This window comes from Alexandromys fortis, unplaced genomic scaffold (genome assembly GCF_014885135.2).
Source record: "Alexandromys fortis isolate MF-2015 unplaced genomic scaffold, M_Fortis_MF-2015_v1.1 scaffold_304, whole genome shotgun sequence".
NCBI lineage: Eukaryota > Metazoa > Chordata > Mammalia > Rodentia > Cricetidae > Alexandromys > Alexandromys fortis.
Window position 1 is genome coordinate 926,541 of NW_026068173.1, and position 16,178 is coordinate 942,718.

General features: G+C 45.3%; 3 protein-coding genes across 6 annotated transcripts in view; 1 reads left to right on the plus strand and 2 right to left on the minus strand.

The window, feature by feature from the left end:
- Positions 1–6: 6 nt before the first annotated feature.
- Positions 7–3,601, minus strand: Znf513 (zinc finger protein 513). Of its 4 annotated transcripts, none has more exons than XM_050128527.1 (4): positions 3,581–3,601; positions 2,885–3,040; positions 1,272–1,859; positions 7–1,177 (listed from the first exon to the last, which is right to left on the minus strand). In XM_050128527.1, exons 2-4 carry the CDS (start codon positions 2,907–2,909, stop codon positions 351–353), a joined length of 1,440 nt encoding a protein of 479 aa, XP_049984484.1. In that variant the 5' UTR covers positions 2,910–3,040; positions 3,581–3,601; the 3' UTR covers positions 7–350. The 4 variants fall into 4 exon arrangements, with proteins under 4 accessions (XP_049984484.1, XP_049984482.1, XP_049984483.1 ...); XM_050128525.1 differs by lacking the exon at positions 3,581–3,601 and adding an exon at positions 3,284–3,566; XM_050128526.1 differs by lacking the exon at positions 3,581–3,601 and adding an exon at positions 3,242–3,272.
- A 366-nt stretch (positions 3,602–3,967) lies between these two features.
- Ppm1g (protein phosphatase, Mg2+/Mn2+ dependent 1G) overlaps positions 3,968–16,178 on the minus strand; it is a 29,138-nt gene continuing 16,927 nt past the window's right edge. Inside the window, exons 2-10 of the mRNA XM_050128528.1 lie at positions 9,804–9,873; positions 9,442–9,527; positions 8,978–9,110; positions 7,550–7,965; positions 6,551–6,694; positions 5,855–6,089; positions 5,426–5,555; positions 5,078–5,180; positions 3,968–4,579 (exon numbers count right to left, since the gene is read on the minus strand). Of these exons, the coding sequence (XP_049984485.1) occupies positions 4,376–4,579; positions 5,078–5,180; positions 5,426–5,555; positions 5,855–6,089; positions 6,551–6,694; positions 7,550–7,965; positions 8,978–9,110; positions 9,442–9,527; positions 9,804–9,873 (1,521 nt within the window). The 3' untranslated portion in view covers positions 3,968–4,375. The remainder of the gene's footprint in view (positions 4,580–5,077; positions 5,181–5,425; positions 5,556–5,854; positions 6,090–6,550; positions 6,695–7,549; positions 7,966–8,977; positions 9,111–9,441; positions 9,528–9,803; positions 9,874–16,178) is intronic.
- LOC126492264 (cytochrome b-c1 complex subunit 7-like) lies at positions 9,894–16,159 on the plus strand. The gene has a single exon (XM_050128545.1). The coding sequence runs from the start codon at positions 13,093–13,095 to the stop codon at positions 13,510–13,512; it is 420 nt and encodes a 139-aa protein (XP_049984502.1). The 5' UTR covers positions 9,894–13,092; the 3' UTR covers positions 13,513–16,159.

The following is a 16,178-nucleotide window of genomic DNA, read 5'->3' on the forward strand; positions in this document are numbered from 1 at the left end:
ACATGGCTTTGTTAGTGTTTCCTTTATTATAAAGCACTGAAATAAGTTAAAACAGGTGAGAGGCTGGGCAGTCCCCAACCAATTCATCCATGGCCCCTGGGAACAGTGACAGTGAATCCAAGGTCCTAATCATTGAGCTCATTAAATTAAGTACATGAGCCAAGACCAGGCCCCCTGGTCCATATGGCCCCCTGCCCATTTGATTGAGGCTAGTCCATATAGCGCCTAGGTTAGTCTGTGTGGAGCCCCTGGCCAGCGGGGGAGGGAGGGGAAGGTGGTTTCTAGTCCATTTGTATAAAATGCAGGAGAGTCAGGGCTAATTCCTAGGACCCCAAGTAAAAGAACCTAGTTCAAGGTGAGTCTGTATGGAGAGCCCTGCTACCAGTAGCACCCAGGGCTGCCGGCCCCCGAGTGCTCATAACAGAGGGTGGGCTATGAGGTGGGGCCCAGCCCTCAGGGGCAGAGAGACCAGGTCCTCCTGCCCCACCATGGCCATGCACTTTCTGATGGCGCTTGTAGTTGTCCCAGTGGCCTGTGGTGTAGGCGCAGGTGGCACAGCGGAAGGGCTTCTCGCCCGTATGGCGCAGCATATGACGTTTGAGGTTCATACTCTGGTTGCAGCTGTAGTTGCAGAGGCTACACCGAAAAGGTTTGTCACCAGAGTGGATGCGACCATGACGCTTGAGGTTGGCCAGGTTTCCACAGGCATACGGACAGAGGGGGCATTTGTAGGGCTTCTCTCCTGTGTGGACACGCTGGTGCCGTTTCAGGTTATCCAGATGAGCAGAGGCATAGGGACAGCGGGCACAGCGGAAGGGTTTCTCACCACTGTGAGTCTTCATGTGCCGAGCCAGGTGGTTGGGATAGTGAGTGGCAAAGGGGCAGAGACTACAGGCGAAGCCTTTGTCACTGGGGCCCTGGGGTCCCCCACTGGCACCCCCTCCAGCCTCTCCTCGCATGCAACGCCCACACATGGCAGTTCCCAACCTGCTGCCCTCACCCTCCTCCAGTTCTTGTCCACAACCCCGGCAAGTCCAAGGGAACAGCAGCTCTGGCAGTGGTTCTGATCCAGTTCCACATAAACCCTCCCCTTCACCCCGTAGCTGCCCACAGTCTGGCAGGTAGCTGGTACCACCTGGTGGCACATGGAGGCTCAAGTCTGGAAGGAGCAGAGCATCTGTGGGAACAATGAGACATGGGCTATGACTCCAAGTATCCATCTTACTACCCACCCACGTCCCACGCCCCAGGATCTCTGCTGGTCTGCTTACCTTCAGATCGCCGGGGCATTGTCCCCTCCTGCTCTGTGGGACTGGGAGGCCGGGTTGGTCGTGGAGCACAGCATCGGAAGCCACAGGTCGGGCAGGGAGGAGTGGGAGGCCCCGAGTGGGTGCGCTGATGCCGCCTCAGGTTGCCCAGGCTGCTGCAGGCAAAGGGGCAGTGGGGACACCGGTAGGGCTTCTCGCCAGTATGGGTGCGGGTATGTCGTGTCAGGTTGACGAGCTGGGCTGAGGCGTAAGGGCAGCGGCCACAGCGGAACGGCTTCTCTCCGCTGTGTGTCTGCATGTGCCGCTTCAGGTGGCTCGAGTAGTGGGACACGAAGGCGCAGAGGCGGCATGAGTACAGAAGCCGTGGGGGCAGCGGGGGCCCCCCACCCGGCCCTCCTGCCCCACAACACGGCCCCTCACCTGTCGGCCCCCCACACAGCTGGCAGGCTGGGCCTGGCCTCTCACCCCTGGCCTCCCCTGGACCCCTGGCTGGTTCCTCAACTTCACTCTCCGCACTTAGTGCCCGGCCGCCCCCAGACTCGTCGTCACTCAGCCCATAGGGAAGTCCAGGTCTGGCTCCCTGAGAGTCTCCTGGTGAGACAGAAATAAGGGGGAGGGGAAAAAAAAAACACATGGTTTGGAAGTCTAAGTTCCAAATTGTCGTTTCCCCCTTAAGGCCGAACTTAGCAGCCCCACCCTTCATTTTATAAAAACAAAACCTTTTAGATCTCTCCCAGGAATCTGTTTCCCTATAGAGACCTCAGAACACTCCATCTATCTACCTCTTTGAGCCTAATTACTGACAATAAGGTTGACCCCCACACACCGTTTCTGCTAAATGGAAAAGATCAAGGACTTGAAGAAGGGGTACAGGCTGATGTAAAACAGCATTAATTCTTGAGATAAAGTAAAAATACAAAAGTCCCTGAGATCCTTTTAGTAAGCACCAGCTGACAATAAAATGAAACCCATCTCAAGGCGGTACAATTTGGAGCAAGTGGAAACAATGTAATGCAAATTACATTGTTTTTCTAGACAGGGTTTCTCTGTAGCTTTGGAGCCTGTCCTGGAACTTGCTCTTGTAGCCCAGGTTGGCCTCGAACTCAAGAGATTCGCCTGCTTCTGCCTCCCGAGTGCTGGGATTAAAGGCGTATGCCACTGCTGCCTGGCTAGTAGATTCTTTTATATGGGGGTTCGTTCACTCCCCGTCTTAAAAATACTTGGGGAAGAAAAGAGAAAGAGTGGAAACGGCAACCTTTCAGTACAAAGGATCTGCCGCTACAGGTCAAAGACTAGCTTATTTACAGAAGTCCCTTCAGGCATCTCCTGAGGAGTACATACAAGGAATGGGGCGAGGGGCAAGGTTATTAAAAGAGCACTAACTCTGACCATGGTCACTCATCTTTGTATTCATGACACTCAGCCCGGACCCAGAACTTCACCCCAGCAAAATGATGTTGCTGAGGGACCCTTAAGCAAACCAAGTAATCAAGTGGGAAACCAAGCCAGTCCTACACTGTAGCAGGAAGTGGTGTCTTGGTCACTGACGCTGACTTCTAAAAGACTTGAGTCACCACTAATAGCCACTAATCCTTAACCACGACCCCTAAACACACCTTCGGAGTCTCTCTCAAAACCCATGAGCTGGTCGTTGTGGCCGTCACCTTCCTCCTCTTCCTCTTCCTCCTCAAACTCCAGATCTTGGCCTAGTAGCAAATCACTCTCCAACACCAGGGCCCCAGGTCCTTCGTCGAAGGAATCTTCAGTATCCACTAAAGAGAGGACGGAGTTTGTGGACTCTCCCTCCCAAGCCGTGCCCATAATCCGAACCAGGGAGCCAGCCATTGTAAACTGCACTTCCTCTGACCCTCTCAGGTTCCCTTAATACTTTGGAGGTAGATGTGAGCCCAGATCATCCGCCCCCAAAACCTCAAGAGTCCCCCTCCACCCAGACCTGAGCCCACTCTACTGACCCCACCACTGTTCCTCCCCGCTTAAGGCCCCTGACCCCTGACCTTTGACCCCCTCGCATTTCACGGGCTGCGGGTGGCTTTGCTTCCTCCGGGGCATCGTGACCGGCTCCAGCCCGACGCGCCTCCGGCCCGAGGCCGCCCAGCCCCGCCCCTCCCAGTTCGGCCCAGTCGCCGACCCTCGCTTTCAGGGTCCAGGAGCCGCCCCCATACACCAGTGCGGGCCCTGGGCAGCCCCCGGCCCTGGCCCCGGAGCCAAGCTCAGGTCGCTCCCGCCGCCGCCGCCGCTTCCATTCATGGAGCCCCCTATCCCCCTCCGGAGACCAGCTGGTACCTCCGTACCCGCTTCCGCTTCCGCCGCCGCACAGCCGCACGGGACGCGTAGTTCGTGGGATGCACAACAGGAACGAGGACGCAGCGTGACCGGGAAGTGATTGTGATGCTCTGCTAGCCGACCAATTGGAGGCTGCAGGAGTAAACCGACCAGCCAGCCAGGCAGAAGGTGCCCAGCCCCCTCTGCGTACGAACTAGGAAGTTGCACCTGAGAGTGAGAGGCGCCCGGGCGGCCTCCAACAGGCAGGCTTAGCTCCTGCTTCCCGCTCACTGCCCCCCTGCCAAACGCGCGCAGGATTGACTCGCAGGCACACACCAAGAGCTCCCCATGCGCTCCCCCGTGTGACCCAGTTTGGGGCCAAGGTAGGAGAGTAAAAAAGGACACTGTGGGCACGATTAGGTTTTGTTTGGCCTTTAGTCTGAAAAAGTGTTGCTCGAAAGTGTACAACAGAGAGCGGGTGCAAGCGGCTAGGGGTCACAGAGCCGCCAATAAAAAAGAATGTCCTTAAATAAAGTGTTCACAGAGTAAAAATCAGAACTACTAGTCCTTCCCTCCAACACAACAGAGCACAGGCACAGAACCGACCGTCGATGAGCCCGAGTAAAGATGAGGCTGAAGAGGACAGCAGAGGCTCCCAGGCTGCCGCGTGGAGGGAGAGCCCTCTTTGGAATGGGCTGAGGAAAGCCACCCAGCTCCCCCTGCACACCTCATAACCACTGCTAAGGCTAAAAGAAAAAGACAAAACTCAGTCTTGGGTCCAAGGGCTCAGAGAACAGTCCTGGTGGGCAGGGTCAGGACAACTGCTAGTCCCGCTTGGCCTTCTTCTTGTCACTGTTGCCATTCTCTTCAGCTCCCTCAGCGGAGAGCGCCTCCCCGAGTTTTCTCTTGCCACACTCTGGCTGGAGCTCTGCTGTATTTCGGGGCTTGAAGCAAATGATGATGCATGTCATGTTGTCACACCCTGTACCGTCCCCAGAAGTGTCTGGTGCCAGGCACTGATCCAGCAGCTACAAAAAGGTTGAGGCAGTTTAGCACAAGGTTTGAACCCTTTCCTGGGAACCTAGAGCACCACAGGAAGGCCTGGCCTTGCTGACACAGGGTTACAGAAGGGAAGGAATGGGCAGCAGGTATTATGAAACTGACACTTGTGAACTTTTGATCCCTAAGGTTACATCAGGGACTCGACAAAAGATGCAACTTTTTAATCAAGGTCTTCTAGTGTCTGTGGTGATTAATACCACTCCCAGCCTTAAGTCTCAGCTCAGAGAGAAAAAAGTTGTGGCTGTGGGGCTGGAGAGGTGGCTCAGCAGTTAAGAGCACTGGCTGCTCTCCCAGAGGTCCTGAGTTCAATTCCCAGCAACCATATGGTGGCTCACAACCATCTGTAATAAGATCTGGTGCCCTCTTCTGGCCTGCAGGCAGAATACTATATACATAATAATAAATAAAATCTTTAAAAAAAAAAGTTGTGGCTGTGTAGTATCCTCCTCTAACTTCAGACTCACCTCTTCCACAATGGAGGACAATAACCGAAGTTCCCCATTTTCATCACGTTGGCTGATCTTTGATTGAATAAAGTCTACAACCTCCTGGCTGCTCATCACATTCCTGGGGTCAAAAAATGACAGACAGAATTCTTAGTCCCACCAAGGCAGAGCAAAGAGTCATGTAGGCAGCAGTACTGATGCAGGCCAATGTCAACACCTGAAAAAAAATGTTCCTCAGCTCTGCCTTAGGCTTCTGTGACTTTAATTCGCTGAGAAGCTGACCTTGAAGCTACTGCCCCCTACTGTAGCTCCAAGCCTTAAAGTAAGGTTGCAGAAGGGCATTTAAGGGTATTCACCAGTGCTCACCAGATGCCATCGCAAGCAATGACCATGAATTCATGGTCATCAGTGAGAGTCAGCACCTTGATGTCAGGAAGGGCAGAAATCATCTGTTCCTCAGGTGGCAAGTTTTTGTTCCTCTTGTAGAAATGGTCTCCTGAAAGGTAAGAATGGCCAGCAGTTTGAACGCTTCCCAGACATATATTAGAGGCAGGTCCATGACTTAGTGGAATAAAGAACTAAGTTCTAGCTTTTCTAGTTTCAGACCTGCTATCAGAACAAAGACCTCATCTGCCTTTTTTTTTTTTTTTAAACATCCAGGACAGTGAGAACTATAACTTCACTATTTCACAAAGATGTTTTCGATTATTCTGAACGGCACAGGGCTTAGAATGTTAGGTAATCTGGGACAGAGGGCGAGATCCCAAGATTTCCTTATAGCTTCTTAGTCCTTACCAATGGCCCTGGAGAGGTTGAGGCCTCCATTGACACGCCCATCCATCGTGACCTTGCCACCAGCATTCTTGATGCGTGCCAGCTCCACTTCATCTTCCGGTTTATGGTCATAAGACATATCTAAAGCTTTGCCAGCTTCCGACACCACACAGCGAGAGTCTCCTGCATTGGCCACAATCAACTGCTTCCCCCGTATCAGAGCCACCACTGCTGTTGTGCCGCTGTCAGAACCAGGCTTAAGAGGAAGAGAGGGAGCCTTGTAGGAGTGTCTAGGCACGAGCACTCCTCACCAATCATCTATACTAAAGAGCTGTCCAGAGACAGCATGTTTCCTTGCCATCTTAAAGGCAATTCTATCCAGATTTCCCTTGTAGTTCCCATTGTAGAATTAATACTCCTAAATTAAAGACTAAAATATTGCCAGGGGTGGTAGTGCAAGTCTTTAATCCCAGCACTCAGAAGGCAGAGGCAGGTGAATCTCTGGGAGTTCGAGGCCAGCCTGGTCTACAGAGTGAGTTTCAGGGCAGGCTCCAAAGTTTCATAGAAACACTATCTTGAAAAACAAAAACAAACAAACAAACAAACAAACAAAAACAAGACTAAAATAGCAAGGGGATATACTTCTTAAAATCAAATCAGGAGATTTATACTTGTTTCTTGTTCTTTCCAAAATCAACAGTTCCAGCCTCCACACACCTCTTCTTTGCCTTCCATTCCAGGTACCATCATCTCTTCTTCCTCCTCCTCTTCATCATCCTCTTCAGCCTCCTCAGTATCATCCTCATCTTCCTCGTTCTCTGCCTCCTCACTGCTGTAGCCATCCTCTTCCTCACTGCATTCCTACCAGGAAGATTCCAAGATACTGAGACTGGGATACTAAGATACCCCCCACTCTGCCCCTCCTCCTCAACCTAGACTCAAAATAGAAATCCTAACAACTGTCAAAAGATATAACCAATGTAGTCATGAAAATCTGGGGCAGCAGAGAGACTAGGATAAGCACGATAAATTGACATTTTGAACTGGGCACAGATGTCATCAGCAAAACAAGTCCTGGGGAAGATCAAAGCAGCCAGTCAGAATACCTTCCAGAGAATAAATTGTTGGGAAAAGGAGACACCTAAATATCCAAACTAATAAAAACTGCCTTCCTATTCTCTCTGAAAGGCCAGAAGTAAATCACTTTATTGCCAGCGAACTGGCTCTGGGTAAAGCCTAGTGACCTAGGTTCAGTCTTCAGAACTCGCATGGCAGAAGGAGAAAGCTAACCCTCTCAAGTTGTCCTCTAACTTCTAAGAGCATGCCTTGGCACGCAGGTACACACATGTACACAACAAAAAATTAAATAAATGTTCATTTTTAAATCTTAATTTATTCTTCTGAATTTTAAATCAACAAAAGAAAAGGGGGTTAAAGGTCCAAGACAATGCACTCAAAGGCAGCTTAGAATGCAGCGAGTCTTGGGAAATGAAGAGGGTAAATTAGATCCTGGGCTGGCAAGCCTGATAAGCTGATATTGAACCCCAGGACTTACATGAGAGAAGCAGAGAACTGACTCACACAAGTTATATATCCTCTGACCTCAACAGACAAGCATGGAAACACACATGCATGCAAAATATAGTACAAACTTGACAAAAGTTGAGGCTAGGGATGGCATTACACAGCCCTCACTGCAGCTTCACAGGCCCTTACCTCACTGTCATCCTCTTCCTCCTCCGCCTCATCTGATTCATCCTCACTGTCCTCAAAGAACTTGGACTTAGCAACTCGAGGCAGCTTGTCAGAGGCTGAAGAGCAGGAAGGTCCAGCCTCACCAGTAGCAGTACCAGGCTCACCAATTTGGCCTGCCTCAGTCTCATGTTCCGAGTTAGAGGAAAGGCCTGTGTGACCTTTGGCTGTGGGGCCATTTTCCTGGGAAGGAGTTTCCCTAGATGGGTCCTCAGGTCCAGCCTCCCCATTGAGGCCCTGAGGCCCTGGTTCGTCGCCTGTCCCAGTTCCAGATTTGGCGTGGGTAGGTCCCTTCTGACAGTTCTGCCCGTATCGTGTCAGCAACTCTTCAATAGTCATGGTAGCCTCTTCATGCAGCAGTGCAGCCTCCTCATTGTCCACTGCAGGGAAGAGGCTAAATCAGCACCCCCAGCCCAGACTCCTCACAGGCTATCAGTCCCTTTAACTAGTTCAACACCTCCTGTGACGTGACGCTACACTTCCCGATTACCTCCCACTTATGAGGCTCCACTCACTAATCAAGTCTCACTGTCTCCTCAATAGTTTCTTCTGGTCTTTCTTAGTCTGAGGAACACCAGTTTATTTCCCTATTGTACCTCTCATTTGTATTGTTAACTTGAAACCTTTACACTGAGGACCCAGATAGAGCCCATATATTAGTTTAGAAGGATTAAGTTGTAATATCTGGCTATCAAGGCTAATAACCGCCCCAGCCTTGAAAAAAAAAAAAGAACATATATAACATAGGTGTATATATAACATATATATATATATATAGGAAGCAGGAAAACCACATCAAAATAACAAAACACGATATATGCAAAAATGCTTAGAGCTATGCACTAGACAAAGATTCTCTTTGCTACAGAAACATATAATATAGAATACCATATAGGTTTTTTTTTTTTTTCGGTTTTTCGAGACAGGTTTTGGAGCCTGTCCTGGAACTAGCTCTTGTAGACCAGGCTGGTCTTGAACTCAGAACTCACAGAGATCCGCCTGCCTCTGCCTCACGAGTGCTGGGATTAAAGGCGTGCACCGCCACCACCCGGCCACATAGAGTTCTTTTTTTTAAAATATTTATTTATTTATTTATTTATTTATTTATTTATTTATTTATTTATTATGTATACAATATTTTGTCTGTGTGTATGTCTGCAGGCCAGAAGAGGGCACCAAACCTCATTATAGATGGTTGTGAGCCACCATGTGGTTGCCGGGAATTGAACTCAGGACCTTTGGAAGAACAGGCAATGCTCTTAACAACTGAGCCATCTCTCCAGCCCCACATAGAGTTCTTAATGTGAAAATTCCCCTGGTCCTTAGGAAGACATCCTTTATCAGAACGGATAATAAGCTGTTTATTTCTTTCTAACAGGATGCCACACTCACCATCATCTTCATCTGCTACTTTTTCTTTATCATCCTCGTCTTCTGTGGGTCTCCCTGCAATCTGTGCCAGTTCCTTAATGACTTCCTCTGTGGTCAATTTGGCATCAATAGCCAAGAAGGCATCTTCTAAAGCCTGAATTTAAGTAAGGTAGTGTAAGACAAAAGTAGTGGGTACAAATGAACTGCCTAATATACACATTCACAAGCACACAGTTGGGATGCAAATTCAGGAGTGATCAATCCCACTAAGATACACACAAATAGAGAAAATGGTTTAGAGACCCGAGGATAAGGTAATTCTGAAAATATCCAACTGGGAAGAAGCTTGTTTTGAACATAGGACTCTGAGGAAAAAATGCAATAGACAATCAATAGCTAGAGAGCAAAGAGAAGCCAAAGGTTAGAAAAAGAGAGAGAACCCTCCAAGAATTAAGGTGGAAAATTAACAGTGTAGAAAGACAGACCTTCTGTAGCTTGCCTTCCTTGTAGGCCTTCTGATCTTTGATAATATCAGGAAGATATTTGGCACAGTACAAGGCAACTTCCTCACCTAAAAGAAAGGTTTTATTAACAAAACAACGCTGCCCACATGCAAGGACACAGGTGATAAACACCTTAACATACCTGAGACCTAGCTGTAGAACAATGAGAAAGTCTGACCCGGACAACAGATTTCAATATCATTTCTCTGAGGAGTATATTAACATATCCCTTGAGTTTTCCTTACCTATTATATTTAGTTCAATCCTGGAAAGTAAAAGAACAAAAGCGTCCCTTCTCTTGCCCGTTAAAGTCTAGGATTACCAATAAGATCTGCGAAAGTTACCTCCATGTCCATCATAGACAGAAAACATGGCTGTCTCGTTGTCCAGTTCAGGAATACAGTTGTGAGCATCCTAGAAGAAGAAAGAACATAATCAGCATGTCTCAAGTTTAAAGCTATTTCTCCTATATTTCAGGCCACAGGGTGCTTTCCTATCTTCACAGCACAATCCTTCTCTGGCTGGGCAAACATAGACTAGAAATGAGAAAGGAAGATAGGTTGATAAATGAAGGCAAAGAAGGGGACAAAAGGAATAAGAAAAGCAGATTCGCCAGACGGTGGTGCACGCCTTTAATCCCAGCACTTGGGAGGCAGAGGAAGGTGGATCTTGCTGAGTTCAAAGCCAGCCTGGTCTACAAGAGCTAGTTCCAGGAGAGGCTTCAAAGCCACAGAGAAACCCTGTCTTGAAAAACAAAACAAAACAAACACAAAAGCAAAAAACAAACAAAGAAAAGCATACTCAGATCATCACCTCTGTAATATAGCATTTTCTCTAGATCTTGATCCAGAGAAGAATATTTGGTTACTGGATGTTTAGTAAATGTAGACCTGACCCTTCCAAGCTATAGAATCGGAATACAGGCTCTTTACAGTTACTTCGGGTACATGTGATGGCTCAGAGAGTAACATGCTTGCTGCCAAGCCTATATACTTAAATTTGAGCACCAGGACCTACAGGCATGGTAGAAGGAAAATAACCAACTCCCAGAAGTTGTCTTCTGACCACACATGCTATCACAGCTTGGGCATACCCTCCCTCCAAACTAAACAATACAGGAGATTTAAACAATAAAGTTACAGCCTCCTATACACAAATTATAGACAGGCCAAGAGAAAAGAGAAAAAAAACAGAGGAACATTACCCTTCCCAGTAGCCACAAATATAAATATCTTGGGGTAACTCTAACCAAACAAGTAAAAGACCTGTATGACAAAAACTTTAAGTCTCTTAAGAAAGAAACTGAAGAAGACATCAGAAAATAGAAAGATCTCCTATGTTCTTAGACAGGAAGGGTCAACGTAACAAAAATGGCAATCTTACCAAACGCAATCTACAGATTCAATGCAATCCCCATCAAAATCCCAACATAATTCTTCACAGACCTTAAAAAAACATTACTCAATGTCACATGGAAAAAAAAAACCATAATAGCTAAAGCAATCCTGTACAATAAAGGAATTATCTGGAGGCATCACCATTCCTGACCTCAAGCTCTACTATAGAGCTATAGTAATAAAAACAGCTTGGTATTGGTACAAAAACATACAGGTGAACAATGCAATTGAAGTGAAGTCCCTGACATTAATACATGCACATATGAACAACTGGTTTTTGACAAAGTCAAAATGATAAAATGGAAAAAGGAAAACATCTTTAACAAATGGTGCTGGCATTTGACTGGATGTTAACGTGTAGAAGATTGCAAATAGATCCATATCTATTGCTTTGCAGAAAACTCAAGCCCAAGTGGCTCAAGGACCTCAACATAAAGCATATTTAACAAGTGGTGCTGGCATAACTGGATATCAACATGTAGAAAAATTAATAGACCCATATCTATCACCATGCACAAAACTCAAGTCCAAATGGATGAAAGACCTCAACATAAAATCAGCCACACTTTCTAAATATAGCCCCAATAGCACAGACACTGAGAGAAACTATTAATAAATGGGACCTCCTGAAACTGAGAAGCTTCTGTAAAGCAAAGGACACAGTTAACAAAATAAAATGGCAGCCTACAGAACGGGAAAAGATCTTCACCAACCCCACATCAGATAGAGGGCTAATCTCCAAAATATACAAAGAATTCAAGAAATTGGTCATCAAAAGAACAAATAATCCAATAAAAAAGGGGGTACAGACCTAAACAGAGAACTCTCAACAGAGGAATCTAAAATGGCTGAAAGACACTTAAGGAAATGTTCAACATCCTTAGTCATCAGAGAAATGCAAATCAAAACAACTCTGAGATTCCATCTTACAAATGTAAGAATGGCTAAGATCAAAAACACTGATGAAAACTTATGCTGGAGAGGTTGTGGGGAAAAGGGAACACTTCTGCACTGCTGGTGGGAATGCAAGCTGGCACAACCCCTTTGGATGTCAGTGTGGTGATTTCTCAGAAAATTAGGAGACAGCCTTCCTCAAGACCCAGCAATACCACTTTTGGCTATATACCCAAAGGTATATACTAAAGCTTCCTTACAGATACTCTCTTCAAACAGAAGGGATAAATGCTAATAAGCACTGTTAGTGGTTACTTACCTTGCGTGAGTTAATTTTTTTTGGGGGGAAGGGGGCTCGAGACAGTGTCTCTGTGTAGCCCTGGCTGTCCTGGAACTCACTCTATAGACCAGGCTCTCCTCAAACTCAGACATCCACCTGCCTCTGCCTCACGAGTACTGGGATTAAAGGTGTGCGTCACCACCGCCTGTCAGGTGAGTTAATTTCAATCATATTTCTCCTTCCTCTTTCAGACATCAGCATTTTAAAATTTTATCAATACTGAAAAATCTGAACGTAGTAATTCTTTTATTGGAGCTGAACTAAGACTATGGCATAGTTTTTGGCTAAGAAAATAAAACATAAGGTAGGGAAGAAAGACATCGAAAAAGGAATTTCCCCCTTTCATGTCACCAATACAAAGGTCCTAGAAACAAATAGCATTATCTATGGTCATCATCAACTGCAGTGCCTTTTTTGTCTCATCTCCAGGACTTAGTTAAGTTCCACAGAGCAAAAGTCACATTCTCCCTCTTCCACGACTCCCCTATGGGTCACAATAGCTAGTCTTCCTAAGCCAGTGTTTATCTTCCTAGACTTTCCTACTCTCTTCTTATCATGTAAGAGCATTCTCATTTGTATTTAGGATACCTATTGCTCTGCATCATCTCAAACATCAATGTTCCTAAGAATGCAGTTACTAATCAAATATTTGAGAATCTATTATGTGCCAGAATGTGTTCCATGTTTGGGCTAAATCAACAAACAAAAGGAGACAAGGTCAAGTGATTCATGAAAAATTTTCCAGTGAGATATATACATAACATATAGGAAGCGCTAATAGGCAAGCTGGCCTGTATTGTAACCCAGCACTTGAGGAGGCTAAAGTAAGAGAACTGCAGTAAGTTCAAGAACCATCTGGGCTTCGATCTCAGGTCATGATGGCGGGCAGACCTGCTGCGGCAGCATCAAGCAAGTGGCCGGATGGTTTTCAAAAATGGCAATTTTTTAAAAATATTTATTTATTTATTTATTTATTAAGTATACAGTATTCTGTGTGCGTGTATGCCTGCAGGCCAGAAGAGGGCACCAGACCTCATTACAAATGGTTGTGAGCCACCATGTGGTTGTTGGGAATTGAACTCAGGACCTTTGGAAGAGCAGGCAGTGCTCTTAACCTCTGAGCCATCTCTCCAGCCACAAAAATGGTATTATAATGCTGCTGGATTCAACAAACTGGGTTTAATGCGAGATGATACACTACATGAGACTGCAGATGTGAAAGAAGCCATAAGAAGGCTTCCTGAGCATCTTTATAATGACAGAATGTTTCGAATTAAGAGAGCCCTGGACCTGAGCATGCAGCATCAGATCTTGCCTAAGGAGCAGTGGACAAAATATGAGGAGGACAAATTCTACCTTAAACCCTACCTGAAAGAAGTTATTTGGGAAAGAAAAGAGAAAGAAGAATGGGCAAAGAAGTGATCTTGTGGTTGAGATCTGTGGATGTGCCTGGTGTCAGCATATTTTTAAGTTGTTTCAACCTGAATCACAATTTAAGAATTATTTGTTCTGCAGATGCCTCACTTTAAATAAATGTGTATTGAAGCCATTCTTGGAATTTTCTAATTAAAAAAAAAAAAAAAAGAACCTTCTGGACTAGAGTAGACCCTGTCCCACATACTCAACATCCTAATGGAGAACTAGCTTGAATTACAGAAAAGCAGTAGAACTGAACTAACATTGGATAAATACAGAGTAAGTGTATGCATGCTAACCCTAAGAGCTTCTGCCTCAGCAGTTACCACTAATTCCTGAGGACCATCCAATTCTGACATGTACAATTGTATCATTTTAATATTGGTTTTATAATCCTGCTAATTTTGTAGTTTTGTGTGTTAACATAAAAATTTGTTTTGTTCGTTTTTGAGACAGTGTTTCTCTGTGTAGCCCTGGCTGTCCTAGAACTCCCTCTGTGGACCAGGCTGGCCTCTAACTCACAGATCCGCCTGCCTCTGCTTCCCAGGTGCTGGGATAAAGCCATGTCCCACCCTATCTGTTCACATTTAAGTAACATTAAAATCAGTTTAATGACCACTGGAGTCCAGTTTAAACACTAAAGCAGAAATATTCTTTCGTACAAAATTAGAATTAGAAAGTAGTAATATCCAGTGGCAGTAAGAGTAAAGCAGAAACACCTTCTTATAGCCCAAACAACCAGGTTGTAAATTAAGTTTATTGGAGAACAACTTGCTAACATGTATCAAAGTTTCTAAGGTTAGGGCTGGAGAGATCCTGAGTTAAAATGCACTTGCTACTCTTACACAGTACTGGGGTTCATTTCCCAGTACCCTGCTGAGACTCACAATTACCCGTGATTCCAACCCCAAGGGATCCAATGCCTATTTTTGGCCTCCATAGGTACTTGCACATACATGGCATAAACTCATACAGACATAGAAATATACACATACATAGAAATCTTTAAAACTTTTCTAAAGTGATCTAGAAATTTGACAATTGTTTTATGAAAATAATTAGACGAGGATGCAGGAAGTATATGCATGAGAATATTTAAATTTAAATGCTGAACATGGCAGTATATGCCTATAATCCTAGCACTTGGGAGGCTAAAGTGAGAGACTTGCCATGATTTTAAGGTCAGCTAGGGACACACAGCAAGAAGTTCACAAGAGAAAGCAAAACAACTTATTATAGCATTGTTGAATAACAAAAGCAATTTTAAACTGGGTTTGTTACAGATTCAACGCAATGCCCAGCAAAATTCTTCAAAGATCTTGAAAGAACGGTACTTAACTTCATATGGAAAAGCAAAAAAACCAGGATAGCCAAAACAATCCTGTGCAATAACAAAAAACTTCTGGAGGCATCACAATCCCTGACTTCAAACTCTACTACAGAGCTACAATACTGAAAACAGCCTGGTATTGGCATAAGAACAGACAGGAGGACCAATGGAACCAAATAGAAGACCCGGGTATCAATCCACACATTTTCGAACACCTGCTCTTTGATAAAGAAGCAAAAAATATCAAATGGAAAAAAAAGCATATTTAACAAGTGATGCTGGCATAACTGGATATCAACATATAGAAGAATGAAAATAGACCCATATCTATCACAAACTCAAGTCCAAATGGATCAAAGACCTCAACATAAAGCCAGCCACAATGAACCTTATAGAAGACAAAGTGGGAAGTACACCTGAACACATTAGCACAGGGAACCACTTCCTAAATAGGACCCCAGCAGCACAGACACCGAGAAACAATTAATGAATGGGACTTCCTGAGACTGAAAAGCTTATGTAAAGCAAAGGACATGGTCAACAAGACAAAACGACGACCTACAGAATGAGAAAAGATCTTCACTAACCCCACATCAGACAGGTCTGATCTCCAAATTATAATCCAATAAAAAATGGAGTACAGACCTAAACAGAGAACTCTCAACAGAGGAATCTAAAATGGCTGAAAGACACTTAAGGAAATGTTTAACATCCTTAGTCATTAGAGAAATGCAAATCAAAACAACTCTGAGATTCCATCTTACACCTGTAAGAATGGCCAAGATCAAAAACACTGATGACAACTTATGTTGGAGAGGTTGTGGGGAAAAGGGAACACTTCTGCACTGCTGGTGGGAATGCAAGCTGGCACAACCCCTTTGGATGTCAGTGTGGTAATTTCTCAGAAAATTAGGAAACAACCTTCTTCAAGATCCAGTAATACCACTTTTGGGTATATATCCAAAGGATGCTCAATCATGCCACAAGGACATGTGCTCAACCATGTTCATAGCAGCATTGTTTGTCATAGCCAGAACCTGAAAACAACCTAAATGCCCCTCAATCAAAGAATGGATAAGAAAAATGTGGTACATTTACACAATGGAGTACTACACAGCAGAAAAAAGTAATGAACGACATCTTGAATTTTGCAGGAAAATGGATGGAGCTAGAACGCATTATTTTGAGTGAGGTAACCCAGGCACAGAAAGACAATTATCACATGTACTCACTCATAGGTGGTTTTTAAACATAAAGCAAAGAAAGCCAGCCTACAAATCACAATCCCAGAGAACTTAGACAACAATGAGGACACTAAAAGAGACTTACATAGATCTAATCT